Source organism: Cyphomyrmex costatus, unplaced genomic scaffold (genome assembly GCF_001594065.2).
Source record: "Cyphomyrmex costatus isolate MS0001 unplaced genomic scaffold, Ccosl1.0 scaffold685, whole genome shotgun sequence".
In the NCBI taxonomy this organism is placed as follows: Eukaryota; Metazoa; Arthropoda; class Insecta; order Hymenoptera; family Formicidae; genus Cyphomyrmex; species Cyphomyrmex costatus.
The window spans coordinates 1,394,344-1,409,829 of NW_017280250.1; the positions used below are offsets into that span (position 1 = coordinate 1,394,344).

General features: G+C 29.4%; 2 protein-coding genes across 2 annotated transcripts; one reads left to right on the top strand and one right to left on the bottom strand.

Moving 5' to 3' along the window:
* The first annotated feature begins 347 nt into the window (after positions 1–347).
* Positions 348–10,159, top strand: mus101 (mutagen-sensitive 101). Its single transcript, XM_018547804.1, has 26 exons — positions 348–458; positions 640–779; positions 1,157–1,292; positions 1,369–1,476; positions 1,667–1,873; positions 1,943–2,159; positions 2,728–2,868; positions 2,940–3,016; positions 3,101–3,270; positions 3,558–3,699; positions 3,945–4,068; positions 4,243–4,437; positions 5,086–5,270; positions 5,741–5,907; positions 6,049–6,254; positions 6,410–6,531; positions 6,784–7,008; positions 7,091–7,153; positions 7,419–7,585; positions 7,800–7,918; positions 8,017–8,081; positions 8,492–8,632; positions 8,710–8,910; positions 9,057–9,286; positions 9,363–9,426; positions 9,833–10,159. The coding sequence occupies exons 1-26, from the start codon at positions 348–350 to the stop codon at positions 9,989–9,991; spliced, it is 3,882 nt and encodes a 1,293-aa protein (XP_018403306.1). The 3' UTR covers positions 9,992–10,159.
* A 377-nt stretch (positions 10,160–10,536) lies between these two features.
* Positions 10,537–13,706, bottom strand: LOC108780178 (cytochrome P450 6k1). Its single transcript, XM_018547805.1, has 6 exons — positions 13,206–13,706; positions 12,627–12,862; positions 12,269–12,502; positions 11,578–11,858; positions 11,246–11,435; positions 10,537–10,819 (listed from the first exon to the last, which is right to left on the bottom strand). Exons 1-6 carry the CDS (start codon positions 13,616–13,618, stop codon positions 10,662–10,664), a joined length of 1,512 nt encoding a protein of 503 aa, XP_018403307.1. The 5' UTR covers positions 13,619–13,706; the 3' UTR covers positions 10,537–10,661.
* Positions 13,707–15,486: the final 1,780 nt, after the last annotated feature.

Here is a 15,486-nt window from a genome sequence, read left to right on the forward strand (position 1 = left end):
CGGGATTCTCTAAACGTTTTATCGATGATTGTCGCTACCATTAACTAGCGACAGCCAATGGCAGGACAATCCTAAAAGAAAGCGCGGCTCTCATTGGTTGTCGCTAGTTAACGATACAACAATTATCGCAAAAACCAACGACATATATTGATTATCTAGTAAATTTTCCCATTCAGTTGATAGGTTGGTAGTCCAAATATTCATTTTTCCCGCCATAATGGCCAGCTGTTCTAATTCTCGTTTGTTTCGCAGTACACGGGATATACATGAGATGAGCGACGACTCCGGTCGTACGATTTCATTTGATATTTAATTTTAATTCAGAGCGCAGAACAGGCAGGAGCAAAATGATGACCCAGGAGAGCACAGTTGAGTGCGACATAAACATTTACTGCGTTGTACCGAGTCACCTGGAGTCCGAGGATGATTGCAGCGAGAAAATGTGGCAGGCATTTAATGTTTGTATGCTTTCCTGCTTTGCTATAGTTATAAAGTTTTTTCTCTGTTTTTTCATACAGATTACAAGTTGATAAACGAAAGATATGGAGGCGATTTTGCATTTTCCAATATTTTTGCTTCTCTTGGCCACATCCTTTGTCACTTATTGATTTAAAAAAATGTTATTCTATTTTATTCTAGAAATGCAACGAGCTTAGTTTGCGTCCAGAATGGGTTAGCGAACAGTTTTGCTGTAACATGAAACCACAGAAAAACGATGTATTTGTTATAGAAGAATTTAAAGGAGAAACGTTCGAGAAACTGAAGAACTTTAAATGCTCGTAAGTTTGCAAGCTAAGCTTTCCTAAGCAGTGCACAGCAATCATAATAATATTAAGGTTGTCTCATCATGATCTTATTTATCACTTATAAGTTCACATTGACTTATTTGTTCTTGTTTCTTTTGTAATAGGCTATGGTCCATTTAATGCTACAAATACTTTGAGATATTTTTCAGTTGGTCAGTTTTTCTGATTGGTTAATCAAATGTTTTGAAACATTTGTAGCGTTAAGTGGACACTCTTAAATAAGCGTTTTTTAAACATAAATTGTATAATATTAATTAATATTTATGTTATATTAACAAGTGTATATCTTATTATGATTGTAATTAAAATAGTTGGGTGAAGAAATTTATAATTACTGATTTATATTTTAGCAGAATAGTATCACCAAAATGTCTACTAATTTGTTTTTTAAATGGAGAATCAATACCAGAAGGAAACAGTCCAATTTATACGACATCCATGAGAAAAATGTGCATTTCTGCATCAGGTTTTAATGTAGAAACTAAGGTACAAGTATTGTGGCAATTTAATATGTACAAATTTTAATGGTTTGTGACAGTAATAGTTTTGATTGGTATTACAGGACTGGATACAACAACGAGTTGAATATATGGGAGGCTTTTTCACGAAGCAATTAAGAAGTTCTGTCACGCATTTAGTGGCAGATTCTGTAATGTCTGCAAAGTACGAGGTATGGTTGTATTTATAATATAATTGATTTTTAAATAGTTTCATTAGAAATATTGAGAATCTCATATAAAATTAAAATTATATTTTATGAAATGGCTAAAAAATTTTATCTTATTCTATATTTAAATTATTATTTTGTAATAATAATCCAATATAGTAGAAATTTAATTTATTAAAAATTTTATTTATAGAAAGCTGTTGAAATGAAGATACCAATTATGACGAAAGAATGGATAGAAGCTGTCTGGAAGGCAAATTTGAAGGAGGTGATTAAGGCTGATGATAAGATTTTTTATAAATACAAATGTCCAGTTTTTATGAATCTAGTAGTAACTTCAACAAATATTCATAAACGTCAAAAAGAAGAAATTAAACGTTTGATACATAACCATGGAGGAGTGAGTTAAATTTTATATAATATATATGTAATAGTAAACAATTTGTAATGTTAAATTTATGTTTTGCAGATATTCATGGGTCCTCTTGATGGAACGAAGGTTCGAGTGGTTCTAGCGTCCGAAAATGGTCCATTAAGCGATAAAATAAAATACGCAATGGAAAATGACATAGCTTGTTTAAAGCTTGATTGGGTACATGAAAGTATTAAAATAGGATGTGCTCTACCTTTTCGTAACTTTATTATCAAATCTGTAAAAGCGTGTTCAACACCAGAAAAAACAAATAGTATGTATATATTTAAAAAGTATAAATATAAAGAGGGCAACGAGCCAAGTAAATTAACGAATAATTTAATTTAAACAATCATATAAACATATCAAAAACAAATATTTCGACTTCGATCGGGTCATTTTAAATGTTACATAAAATATGAAATATGAATTAAAAAATATTATATACATACATTCTTCCTTAAGACAAAAAATATTCTCAATTCAATATAAGTTCAGTCAATGTTGGTGTCGTAAGCATATAATTAATCCTTGTTAATAAAAGAAAAAAAAAGTAACATGTCCATAAATAAAAATTCCAAGTTACAATAGTAAAAAATATTATAATTAAAATTAAATAAGGTAGTTTACAGCGAATTAAAATGAGAATAGCACTGATCTTTGTAATGACAAATAAGGTATATATTTAAATTCACGTCCTTATAATAATAATAATAATAATAGGAGGTTGTTATGATGATCTTTTAACACTGCATAAGCAGTATTAATTACTTTATAATAAAATGGATGACTAAATTGAATGAATAACAAGATAAATAACATTTTTTACGTATTTTTTTTAGATCAAGAATTGCTCAATTGTTCTGATATTAGCTGTATAGAACATCATGATAAACGTCACACTAATTATATAAGTGAAACTTTTACTTCAACGTTATCAAACTGTTCCAATGCAGATGCAATAATTAATAAAATCTCGGATGGTAAGTATTAATATATCGATTAAAATTAATTACGATTTAACTAAAAAATATGTGTATTTTCCTTTGTATAGTCGTTAAGTTAAACGTATTGGATCGACTCACTTTCGGCGAAGCAAAATCAGCTGGACCATTTCTGGACGGATGTAATGTAAATCTTTCTTGCATTATTCATAGTATATTACGCTTTTTTTCTTTCAATTTCAAAATTGCGATTATTATTTCGTCTTTACAGATTTATCTTGCTGGATTTATAACAAGTGTCAGAGATAAATTAAACAGAATATTAAATGTTGGCGGTGCAACACGTCTTGATGATATATCGGGTGCTGTGACGCATGTAATTGTTGGCGACGAGAATAAAGCATCCGCAGAACTAAAAGCGATGAAATCAAGAGGTTTATGGTATAGTAATATCAGATAAATAAGATGTATAATTTATTTGGCTCTCAATTTGCGATAAAATATTTATATTTTATATAATTAGTCATAACTGAAAAATGGATATCCTTTAAAAAAAAAATTGTTTTTTAATGTTAATAAGAATTTTTATTTGAAGTTTCATTAGGAGTTGATTATATATTATGTACAATCTATATAAATGTTGCATAAATATATAATATACTAATTGCCTTTTTTTCATATTCTCAATTTTTACTTCTATTTCATTATACATATTTTATTTTGGGCAGTCCTTACATATTGAATGTGGAATGGCTGGAAGAGAGTATGAAATTAAAACGGCCTGCATCAGAAGAACTCTTTTTGTTTGAAGCAAAGGATGCAGTACCTAAGAAAAACATTGAGACACCTGCTTCACCGCTCAGTAAAAAGGTATTAATAAAATATTTCATAGAAGTTGTAAATTTATATTTCTAATTTCTCAACATATAATATGTATCTTTTATTTTTTATAATTTTTGTATTTTCTTCTTGTGGAAAATCTGTGAGAAATTATCTAGAATTATGAAATATTATTAAATTTATATCAAATTGAACATTTTTATAAAGCTATAAATTTGCATTGGCAAATCGATGTATTATAAGGATTAATGGAATATATTGGTGTATTATTTTAGAATTTACAAATGTTACAACAACCAAAAAGATCTCTGCTGCCTTTGAATTTAGAGAAAGTAATTCCACCCGTGAATGAAGAAGAGCAACCTAATCTTGTGCAGCAATATTTGCAAGAGAATAACGGTAACACACAGACTGCATTCTAAAAATGATTTGCTTTGCATTTCAAACGTATTTAAGCACATTGTTAATTAATTAAACAGTGCAGTATTCTCATAGATAAAGTTTTTAAATAGATAGTCAAGTAGATGCCTCGTTATAACTAGATATATATCGTTATATCTGAATAAATTACAGATCGTAGTAGTGTCCAGCATGAATTCATCAAACCACTTACACCCATTTTGAAAGATAAAGACGAAGGGAATTTGAGTAAAGTGAAAAGTGCGCACACCAGTGAGATTTGTATGTTGGATACAACAAAAAATGTAGGAAATGATAATACTGTGCTACTGAGCCAAAGCTATACGGTGAATGAAAAGTTGTTCAAAGGTACATTAATTATAAGTTTTATTCTTCACATATTTCTACTCTGAAAAATAATATGCTCGTGCATTCACGTACATGTAGATATGAACAAACCTTTTATTATTGAAATTTTAACATTGATTGATAAAGTGTCGATATTAAGAAATGTGTTTTACGCTAAGAATAACTGATATCAAATATCAATCTTATGAAAAAAAAGTACAAGGATGGTTCAAATATGAGATTTTTTGTGCATAAATATTATTGTAGGTCATCCTTTAAATACTAATTTCGTATTTTTTAAAAGTTTAAAATTTATGTAAGAGTATTTTTTGTATTTAGTAAAATTTATATCTTAAAAATGAAAATCATATATTAAGAAGTTTTGGAAAGTTAAGGAATTTTCTCTACTTGTATTATTTAATGTAAATACGTCTATCAATGTTGTATTTACACAAAAAAGTCTTATTCATATATTTGAATCATTCTCCTATTGTAGTATATGTATATTTTTTATAAGTTTAAAAAAATATGTATGTATATATATAAGATTATTTTCTTAAGAGATAAAAATATCGAAAAGATCTCTTTTTGACATCTTTTGAGGAAATATTAATAATCTATATATCTATATAAATTTTTCTGAATGCAATCATAAAATAATACATGCAGGTTTAACGTTTATCGTGGCTGGTTTTGATGGCGAGGACAATCATATAGAGGAGACAATCATAATGTTGGGTGGGCGCCTAGCCTCAAGAACCTATAGCGGTATCCCAGATTATGGCATTGTGCCTATGGATGGAGCACCCTTATTAAAACATACAGTTAATGAAATTGTGAACGATTTATTTGTCGTAAGTATCCATTATACATTAATTTTTTATTTTTAAGAAGCTTAAAATTTGTGTCTTTCTTAAGATATATATTTTACGAGATTTTACAATGTTAGGTAATGCATAAGGGACGGAGTTTTTCTTGAAATTAAGATATTCAATCACTATTAAAAAAATAATTAATTTTATGATTAGAGAAGATTTTATACTTGATTTATATATATTTTTATGTGTTCTTTTAATTTAGTATAATTTTATATATTTTTCTGAATTTGACATTTATCACACACGCGACGCGCGCGCGCGCGCGCACACACACACACACACACACACACACACACACATTTTAGTTTTAAAAGACTTCTAGCTACTCTCTACATCTACGTAATTTGCAATTCAAATGTATTCTTCAATAATAAGTAGATTCCACTCATAATTTTTCCTAATGTTGCTGATATTGTTAAAATTGTAAATTTTTTATTCATTAATAGGAAGATTGCATAAATCGGGAGGAAGTTGTGGACATTATGTATTACCACAGGCCATTATCTATTAGAAAACCTTGTAATCCATTATCAGGTTGCGTCATAACGATGAGCATGTATACGGGATCTGAACGAATGTATCTTTCGACACTAGCTATGAAACTTGGCGCTATGTAATGCATACTTTTATTATATATCGTATACATATGTATAGTATATAATGTACATACATATTATATTTTACATAGAAAATTTTTTTTAAATATAAATTTTATATTTATATATAATAAGTATTTTTTTTTAAATATTTTCAGATGTCAAGATATGTTTGCGCGAAAAGCTAATGCAGAGAAAAATACACATGGCAGTACGCATTTGGTTTGTCCGTCCCCAGAAGGAAATAAATACAACGCGGCTGTGAGATGGCAATTGCCGGCTGTCACAGCAGACTGGTTAAAAACCTGCGCAGATCAATTAACACTGGTAGATGAAACTCCATTTCTTGTCGGAGAAACGATAAGTAAATTGATTTGTATTTATTGTTTTCACTTTTTTGTTTGTTTTTTTTAATTAGATTACGAATTTAAAGTTTATATTATATAGATTAAAAAATAATGTAATTTCTAAAGCTTTATTTTCATGTTGTATATAATTTTAACATATATATTTTAAAAGCACCAGTTAGAACGAATAGTAGTGAAGCGAATATCTCATCTGTTGGCGAAAGATCAAGTCCAGCAGACGAAATTACACCAAGAATGATTATTACACCAAAACGTCATTTATCTCAGATGAAGGTATGTATTATTATAAGATTAATATTTTTTATTATATTATAATATGCGACGTTAACGTAAATTCGCTGGCTTGCGTAAAATAGCCACGGTAGTGTCATTACACTTGGCTTAGTGCCGAAATACTATTGTGTCTCCAGATTTATATGTATGTAAAAATTTGATTTATTAAGAGCAATTTAAAACTATTTAGTAAGGTAACAAGTAAAAATAAACTGTAAGATTTATTTTAAATTACAATTTTAAATTTTGTAGGACGCACTCTCTGTCGAAACTCCATTGATAAATAAGAGACTCAGTCTCGTAATGAATCAGTCGTCGCCGTCACCATTTCATGTGTCCACTCCGGAGAGTCCATATGGACAGGTCTTTAAGCCCAATCCTTCGCCTGATACTCGAAAAGGATGGATTAAATGGATAGACAATTTTCCTGATTTGCAAATAGAGGAACCGCCGTTAAAACGACGCACACCTAGCACTGTGAGTATCATATTTTTGTATAAAAACAATTTCTGTGTTTAAACGCTTATATCAATATGTTATAACTGAGGACCATTTGCAGCCGCTTTCAGAATTAAAGAGGCAGTTGTGGGAGAAAATAAAGAATCCAGATCAATCTGAAAAAGTAAGACAAATATATTTAGGAGCCGCGTGTCTTGTTGCAGCAACAAATATTTGTGTGAAGATAGAGTATATTTATAATATAATAGCGCGCAGCGCATCGTGATATAATTAATAATCTTTTATAATAATCTTTTGTAAAAAATTTAACATTTTTTAACGATTTTACTACAATAGTTATTATTTTCAAAATCGTGATAGCGTTCAAGAATATTATAATACTGTATAATTAGATTAATTCAAGATTGATTTATATTTTTAACTACTAGGAACATGAATCGAATCCTACAATAGGACACAATGATAATAATTCTTTTTCGAAAAGAGCTGAAGAGGAATCTAACATAACTGCTTCATCATCAACCATCATTCCACCTATTAACCGAAAGCTCGACTTCGAAGAACAAAACAGCCCAATGTCAAAAGAAATAAACATGTGTGTGCTTCTTATAATGAAATAGAATATTAACATAAAATATATATACTATAATAAGATGTAGTATTTCGGAAGTGATAAAGGTGTATAGGATACTTTGTGAACATATAATACTTGTGATAAATACTTTTAAAAAGACATCTTTTATTTTTTATGACACATTCTATATATTACTGACATTAATAAGAGTAAATTTAAATTTTTTTATGAATAGGCAAATAGCGCAATTGGATAAAGTGCTTCAACGAACGTCAAGTACTCCTGAAAATAGATATTCGTTATCTGGAGAAAATGCGAAGAAGTACAACGAAACTTCCGATCATATACAAAAATGTAAGTATCTTTAAATTATGTTGTTAACTTATATAGCTGAGACGATATTTACAATTTTTGTACAATGTTTTGATATACTAATTATTTTACGAACATAGGTATAGTGAAGGATTCGCAAGCTATCGACGCCATTGTATGGGAGGATCCGGATCACCCAAAACGAGTATGTGATGACTTTTTTTTTCAAATAACTTACATTTTTGAAGATTTAGCTTTAGTTTTTATACATGCATTAACTTATAATAGAACAAAATAAACATATAAATCAAGGTTTTAATATTCTTTCTATGAATTAAGAAATAAAACTTGAGAAAAACATGTACAATAGGAAAATATAAAAGACATGAAATTGGATATGCTTATATCAAGCTGATGAAATTTTTTAAGTAGAGAGTTTATTGTATGTGTTATCTTAACTGTTTTTATCGGATTGAGATAAATTTTGAAATGTTTGTTATGATCTCAATTCAATTTTTTTATTTTTTGCAGATTTTATAGCCTTTTTTAGTTTTCTTATTTAATATTTTCATATGTATTAATTTTATAAACACACAAATGTTTGTTTTTTTACAGTCAATCTTAGGTAAACGGTCAAGTAATGATAATAGTAATATAATTCAAGAAGAAGAACATATCGTGGAAGACGCCACAGAATCGGGACCATTGGAATGTGAACCATTGGCAACACGAAAATTTATGCTGTCGGGTATAAAGGTATTATTATTGTCAGGCATAAAAATATTGTTACTTTGATATTGTGGTCATTATTTTGACATATTATATTTTAATAGGATAGAATTGTGTACGAACAAGTGATAAGAGATTTGGGTGGAGATGTATCTACGGACGCAAATTTTGATAATAGTGCCACACATCTTCTATGTATCAGACTCTCTAGAAACGAAAAAATGCTTGGCAGCATAGCTTCTGGAAAGTGGATCCTGCATTGCTCGTATCTACAAGATTCCAAACGAGAAGGCAGATTCCTCGATGTTAGTATATTAAAAGATTAGAAGAAATTAATATGCCGATACTTAGCTCATTTTTTTTGTTTAAAAAAAAATTGAAGGAAAAATAGAAAAAGATTCGATTGCATTATTGCGTTACGTTTACGATGTCAGCTGCAAAATTTTTATAGGAGGAAGAGTACGAATGGGGCAATCCAAAGAGCAAAAACAAAATTCCAGTATCAAGTGGTGAGCTCGAAAATGCGATCGGAGCCGCGATTTACAGGTGGCGATTAAAATTGCAAAAAGATTTCAATGGCCCATTTTCAAACATAGTAGCTCTGTTAATGGTCTCAGAAGAAAAATATGACCAATTTAAAAGACTAATCGAAGCTGGCGGTGGTTTAGTCATGCAAGCAAAGTGCGTATTAATCAATTCTATAGAAAAGAGAACAGTTTTATTATTTGTTATTTTGATTTCTTTTATTTGATTGCAGACCGCCTTACGATGCCAGTCCGTCTGGTCGCAGAATTACACACTGTTTCGTTAATGTGAAACAGGTAAGTTATGTGTTTTATATTTCTTAGAATAAATCCTTCAAAAAATACAATGTAACTCAATTAAGGTTTCTATCTGCTTCAGGAATTTTTTCAGTTTATTGATTATTTATATTACATGTATATATAATTAAAATAATTTTGTAATAATAAAATTGGAGCAAAGAATGATGAGATGTCTGTAGTATTGCAAAAAATTTATAACTGTATATATGTATTTTTTTTTAATGTATAATTTATTTTGAAAATAAGTGTAAGTGGATTGAGATCAAAATTATTAAATTATTAAACTTGAAAAACGAGTATATCATCATTAAAATACATGATACACACAAACACAAAATAGTATACATAGCGAATGTATAATCACGTTATTGAAACACTTAAATAATTTTATTATTATAAACAGGTAAACCAGCCTATAGACTGGGCTATGTTGGCTAGCAAAGGCATCCTCTGTTTCTTACCGCAATACCTCAGCGATTATTTAATCGCAGTGACGCCGCTCAATCCGCGAGACTGTGTACTTCCAGAATTCAAGAAATATCTGGCGCTACTGCCCAAGTAGTCAGACTGAGATCAAAATTATAATTAAATTTAGAAATAAGAGCACATCTTGTTGGTTCTATAAAATACGTGAGATACATACACATAATAGTGTACATACCAAATTGATTCATTAAAATAAGTGAGATAATATACAATAATGTACATAGTAAATTCATAATCATCATCATCGAATAGCTGAAATAAAGATTTCTTTTACAGAAAACAATCGAGTACAATAATTATATGTACATAACAAATTTTGTTTGTTAATATTTTATAACAAAAATTTGTATAATTTTATAAAGGGAATATCTCGATGGGTATTTTATAAAAGGGAAATTTTTGAATAAATATTTTTAAAACATAATATTTCAAAATTTGTATTTTCTAGAAAGTATAGCCACATAGATATTCGATAGATTTATAAGAATACAATTATAAATATAATATTAATACAATTAATATAATTATTATAAGTTGTATAGAAAATGATTGTACATATATAAGAAATTTGCTAATAATCACAGCGATTATACTTCCATTACAGAGAGCTATATTTATGCCCTACTAATATATCCATTAGTCAAAATAACTTCTAATGCTCTCATATACACATTCTAATAAAATAATAAAAACAAAAATTATAATGGTCATATACCTATCATTGCACATTGTAGCATTGTAAAGCATCATATCTTCTTAAAGTTCAGCAAGAATTCTGCTGGTGGCGAGATAAATACGTTTCGCGGATCGATGGGATCTTTCCATGAAGGATGCAATGCAACCTCATAATCACGCAAAATAGCTATCAATCCCACAGTGGTTTGCAAAATTCCCAGCCGCATACCTAATATTTAAATGGAATTAAATTAGAGAAAATCGAGGAAGAATTTGGTTATAAGCGGATTAACATTATTTTTTCTTATATTATACACATTATACTATACTCTTATTATTTATACTAGGATAAAATGCAAGCGCGTGTACGATTAAAATTATTTACTTATAAATTTTTGGATATTAATGAACACACACACACTTTCTCAGACAATATTAGAATCCTGAACAAGATTCCTAATATGTATTTGGAGAAAATTAAATAAATATATTTTTTAACCCGCGCGAGAAAGATAATAGACAAATAAATCTTATCGTGAAAGAAAGTTTATCGCGTAATAAATGTCAAGGAATGATAAATGTTGCTTTCTCCAACAAATTCTATTTTTTCTGCTCCATTTAAATTTGTTTATGTAAATGACACCAATTCACTAACCTATACAATTCCTTGGACCCTCTCCGAAAGGCAAGAAAGTGCAAGGTACAATCTCGTCTTTTCTTTCATCGCTGAATCGCTCGGGATCGAAACGCATAGGATCCTGATAGTATCTTGGGTCAGATTGAATACCACGTAATACGACGTATACCGGTATGTTCTTCTTGATAGTTATATTTGTGCCAGGAAACTGCAATTTATTCTTATGATTATAATTTAATTGGGACATTTTCAGATCTCTAGCTATTTAAAATTGATTAAAAAATCGCTTATTGAAAAAATTTGTTTTAAGCATAAAAATAACTTCTGAAATATAATATACTGTATCTCACTGTGTAATCGCTAAGAGGAAATCTGTCTATGATCGGCGCGGGTGGATAAAGTCTTAGCGTTTCATTTATTATTTGATGCAGATATTTCATATTGTGGACCGCTTCGTACGTTACATCATTAGTGTCCTGGATTGTCTTTAAGATCTCTTCCCGTACGCGTCTTTGCATTTCTGGTTGTTTGGCCAATTCGAAAAGCGCGCAAGTCATAGTAGTGATGCTGGTTTCGCGACCAGCTACAAAGAAGATCGCTGCTTGTGCGACAAGAGCGTCTCCTTCAAACTCTGAAGAAAATATCAGTAAAAATAGATTTTTCTTCTGATATAAATTACCAATATTGGAATACTATTTATGTGAGTATATTGTTTGTGCAAAGTGATAAAAAAGAAATTAATATGGTATTGATTAGATCTTGTATTAAAAATGTATTACATAAATTTTCTTATCTGCAGTAATTATTGTATATAATAATAAACTTCAATTGCAAATAAAGAGAGAGAGAGAGAGAGAGATTCACTCATAATAGATTTAAAAAATTTTTAATTTTAAGTGTTAAATACATTCGATTAAATTTATCATATATTAGTATTATGAAAAGCTATTTATTTAGCTCGATAGTAGGATAGTAGATTTTAAATCATTTAACCTACGCACACGCACAAACACACACACACACACACACACAGATACTTACGAACATTCATATTATCTGGCGGCTCATTTTTTAATTGTAAAAGAGAATCGATTAGATCTCCTCGTTTTAGTTTCGTGACGCTTCTATTGTCCATGGAATCCCAAAAGACTCTACGGAAGTAATCTGTGTACCTGCCAAGCATCGAGCCACCTAAGTATTTTCCGATCGCCGGTAAGAAGAATAAGAAGAAAAACTGCAAGGTCCTTAGAATGGTCGGAACGAAAGCTTTACGCGCTACACAAAAGAGCGAGTGAAGAGAATAAATGTTGCAGGAAAAGTTTAATATATAGACAGAAAAGAGCAAAGTGTACTATATAACATTTTTGAATTTATTATTTATATTTATTATTTTACTTACAGTTTACATAAAATTCTGGTGATGGTGTATCAAAGCAATTTGTTCGAATTCCAAACGCTACGGAGGATATCACGTCGGTGGTATATTTGTAGAATGTATCTTTGATAACTATTGGCACGACTCTGGAGTCCTCAATTTGATCGCGCAAATGGTCTCTCATCTTTTCCCCGGACTCTTGCATTAGCAGAAAGAGACTTTTCAGCTTGCCGCTCGTGAACACCGGTGTCATTTTTGATCTGAACAAGAAATAATCTTTTGGTAATTTTAATACTTTTCAATTTATGTATATGTTCTGATATATTTTAGATTGTTTATCAGATTATTTCTTTTTTTTTATTTTTCTTTTTAATAACATTCTTCAACAATCTATTTACAAGATAAATCTGAAGAGTTTGCAAGATAACTTAATATTATTAACATAACTAATATTCGTATTAGTTATGTTGTTACATTGACGGTCCTTTAAAATTTAATATTGTTTAATATTATTATACATTTAGATATATAATCATATATATTTTTTCAAATATATATAATTATTAGTTATATTATAATTTATGTAACATATATACTATTTACCTCAAATACTTCCATTCAGGATAACGTATGGAGAAAAGACTCCATTTGCTAATATTATCGGAATTATTTGCTCCCCTGAAATAATGATTTGGGAATATATTAAAGTCCTTGATCATTATCTGTTTGATCAGTTTAGGATTTCTTAGAAGCAGGGATGGCTTATGTAGGATGTAAATTCCTAAAACATCTTCGTTCTCAGCTTGCTTGTGTAATTCGCTGAGAACCACTCCAGCTGATCTGCGAAACAGCATTGCATCCTTGAAGTGACCGAAGAACCAATGTGAAGGTATCGTAGGTATGCCATGTCTCTGCCAATAGGTATGTTTCCATTTCATCCATAAGTAAAACATAACGAACAGCGACGAAAATATCACGAGCGCGTCCAGAAGGGCGCATTCGTATAATATCGCCATTTTTATGCAAATCGCATAAAATCTTCTTCTGCAACTTTGTGTAAAACTCAAATTTAATTATGAAATTTTGTTAATTTCATACGAAACTTTTCTCTGTATGATATTCTATCTAAATTGTATAAGATTGTGTAAAATTGTATGCAATTTATATGTAAAATTTACTGAAGAGACTCCGCGTGTATACTTTGTAAAAGCTGCGTGTAGACTACTCCAGATACTGTGTGGAACTGCGTGCAATAAGCGAAGATGATACTTTAACTGTGTATCAAAGCAATTTGCAAAGTCATTTATCAGTGAAGTGGATACTTATTTTCATCGGATATATTAGGTGTTATAAAAATTAACAGAAATCTCACAGAGCAGGAAAGAATTGACAGCAAAAAGATTATAGGAAATGCATTTTTTTCGAATAATAATTTTCTGAAATATAGGAGTTCGATGTTTGATCATAAATCGAAGCTGTGATTGAAAAATTATACAATAAATATATCTATTATAAATAACTTGCATATTAATACTTGAACCTAGATAACAAAGAGCTTCTCAGCAAAATTACATAAATCTGTTTGTGATATTGGTAACTTCTATATTCAACAGTTTCGACATACATATTGAAGCAATACGTAGACAATAATGTACAAATATATATTACCAGTAGTTTAACGGAAGAAAGTAGCGTCAAAGTTACCTTATTTTGTTAGTAGTATGACAAAATTGTGTGATTTTATAGATTACGGCAACATAACGATAATAGCACGAATTTGAATGGTAACGACTTCAAAGTTTTCGGCAAGTTGCTGGTGAATTGCTATTCAATTGTCATATTCTAAAGGCATCAATTTGTCAACAAATATGGATTCATTTGCTACAATACAGGTAGCATCGCATATGTAATGATATGAGCAACGTGCCAATAACAATATAAACTCGTTATCTGGAATTTTTGTCCAGCGGCATTTAATCACGCAAAATGCATAATCTCTCCCCCCTTCCTTTCCCTCTATCTTTCTTATTATCACTATACAGAGTGTTTGTAACATTTAAGGATAAATTTCCGAGATCATTTTGAGACGAAAGTCCCAATACCAAAATATCGAGATTATAACAGTTTTTGAATTAATAAGCATAAAGTAGGGAATCTGTTTAAGGAATATCGTTTATCATTCGCGCGTTTAAACAGTCTTTACTAGATATTCTGTGTATATGTCATTTTTATTTAAAAAAATCATTAATTCAAAATAAAAAAGTTTAATGCGCTTTAATAGTTTAACGCATCTTTACTGGTTTTTGTTGTAGCTTCATTTGTTATGTAATAAAAGCTCGCATGTCTAATAATATAATGAAAAGTATGAAGTAACAAATTACTTAATACGTTAATCAATGTTATAAATACTAGTAAATTTCTTTATTATAATCTTGTTTTTACGTTGACTCGTATTTGTGTGAACATAAATGTTATACATGTTTTATTAACCTTTAAAAGAGAAATTCTAACAAAAATCGAGATCATTCTTCTTTTGGGATAGATTAACTGTTATAATAATCGTTCATAATCATACCAGCAATTATACTTTTTTCAATAATTTTTGATATACTTATATATATTCTCTAACGAATTGTCTGCAAATATTCTTCTGTTTAGCTTTTTAATCTCTATCTTTTATTCCTCTTTTCTGTTTATTTCCGTAAAAAAGTATTCATTAATTTTTTTTTTTTTTTTTTTTAAGTAAAACGAATAAAAGAATAAAATAAAAAGTATACAAATAAAATATTAAGGAAATAAAATTGGAAAATATATAATTACTTCAAACTTTTTAGTGCTACTGTGGATATGGCATACAATGCATATTCAACTTTTACTTTATATG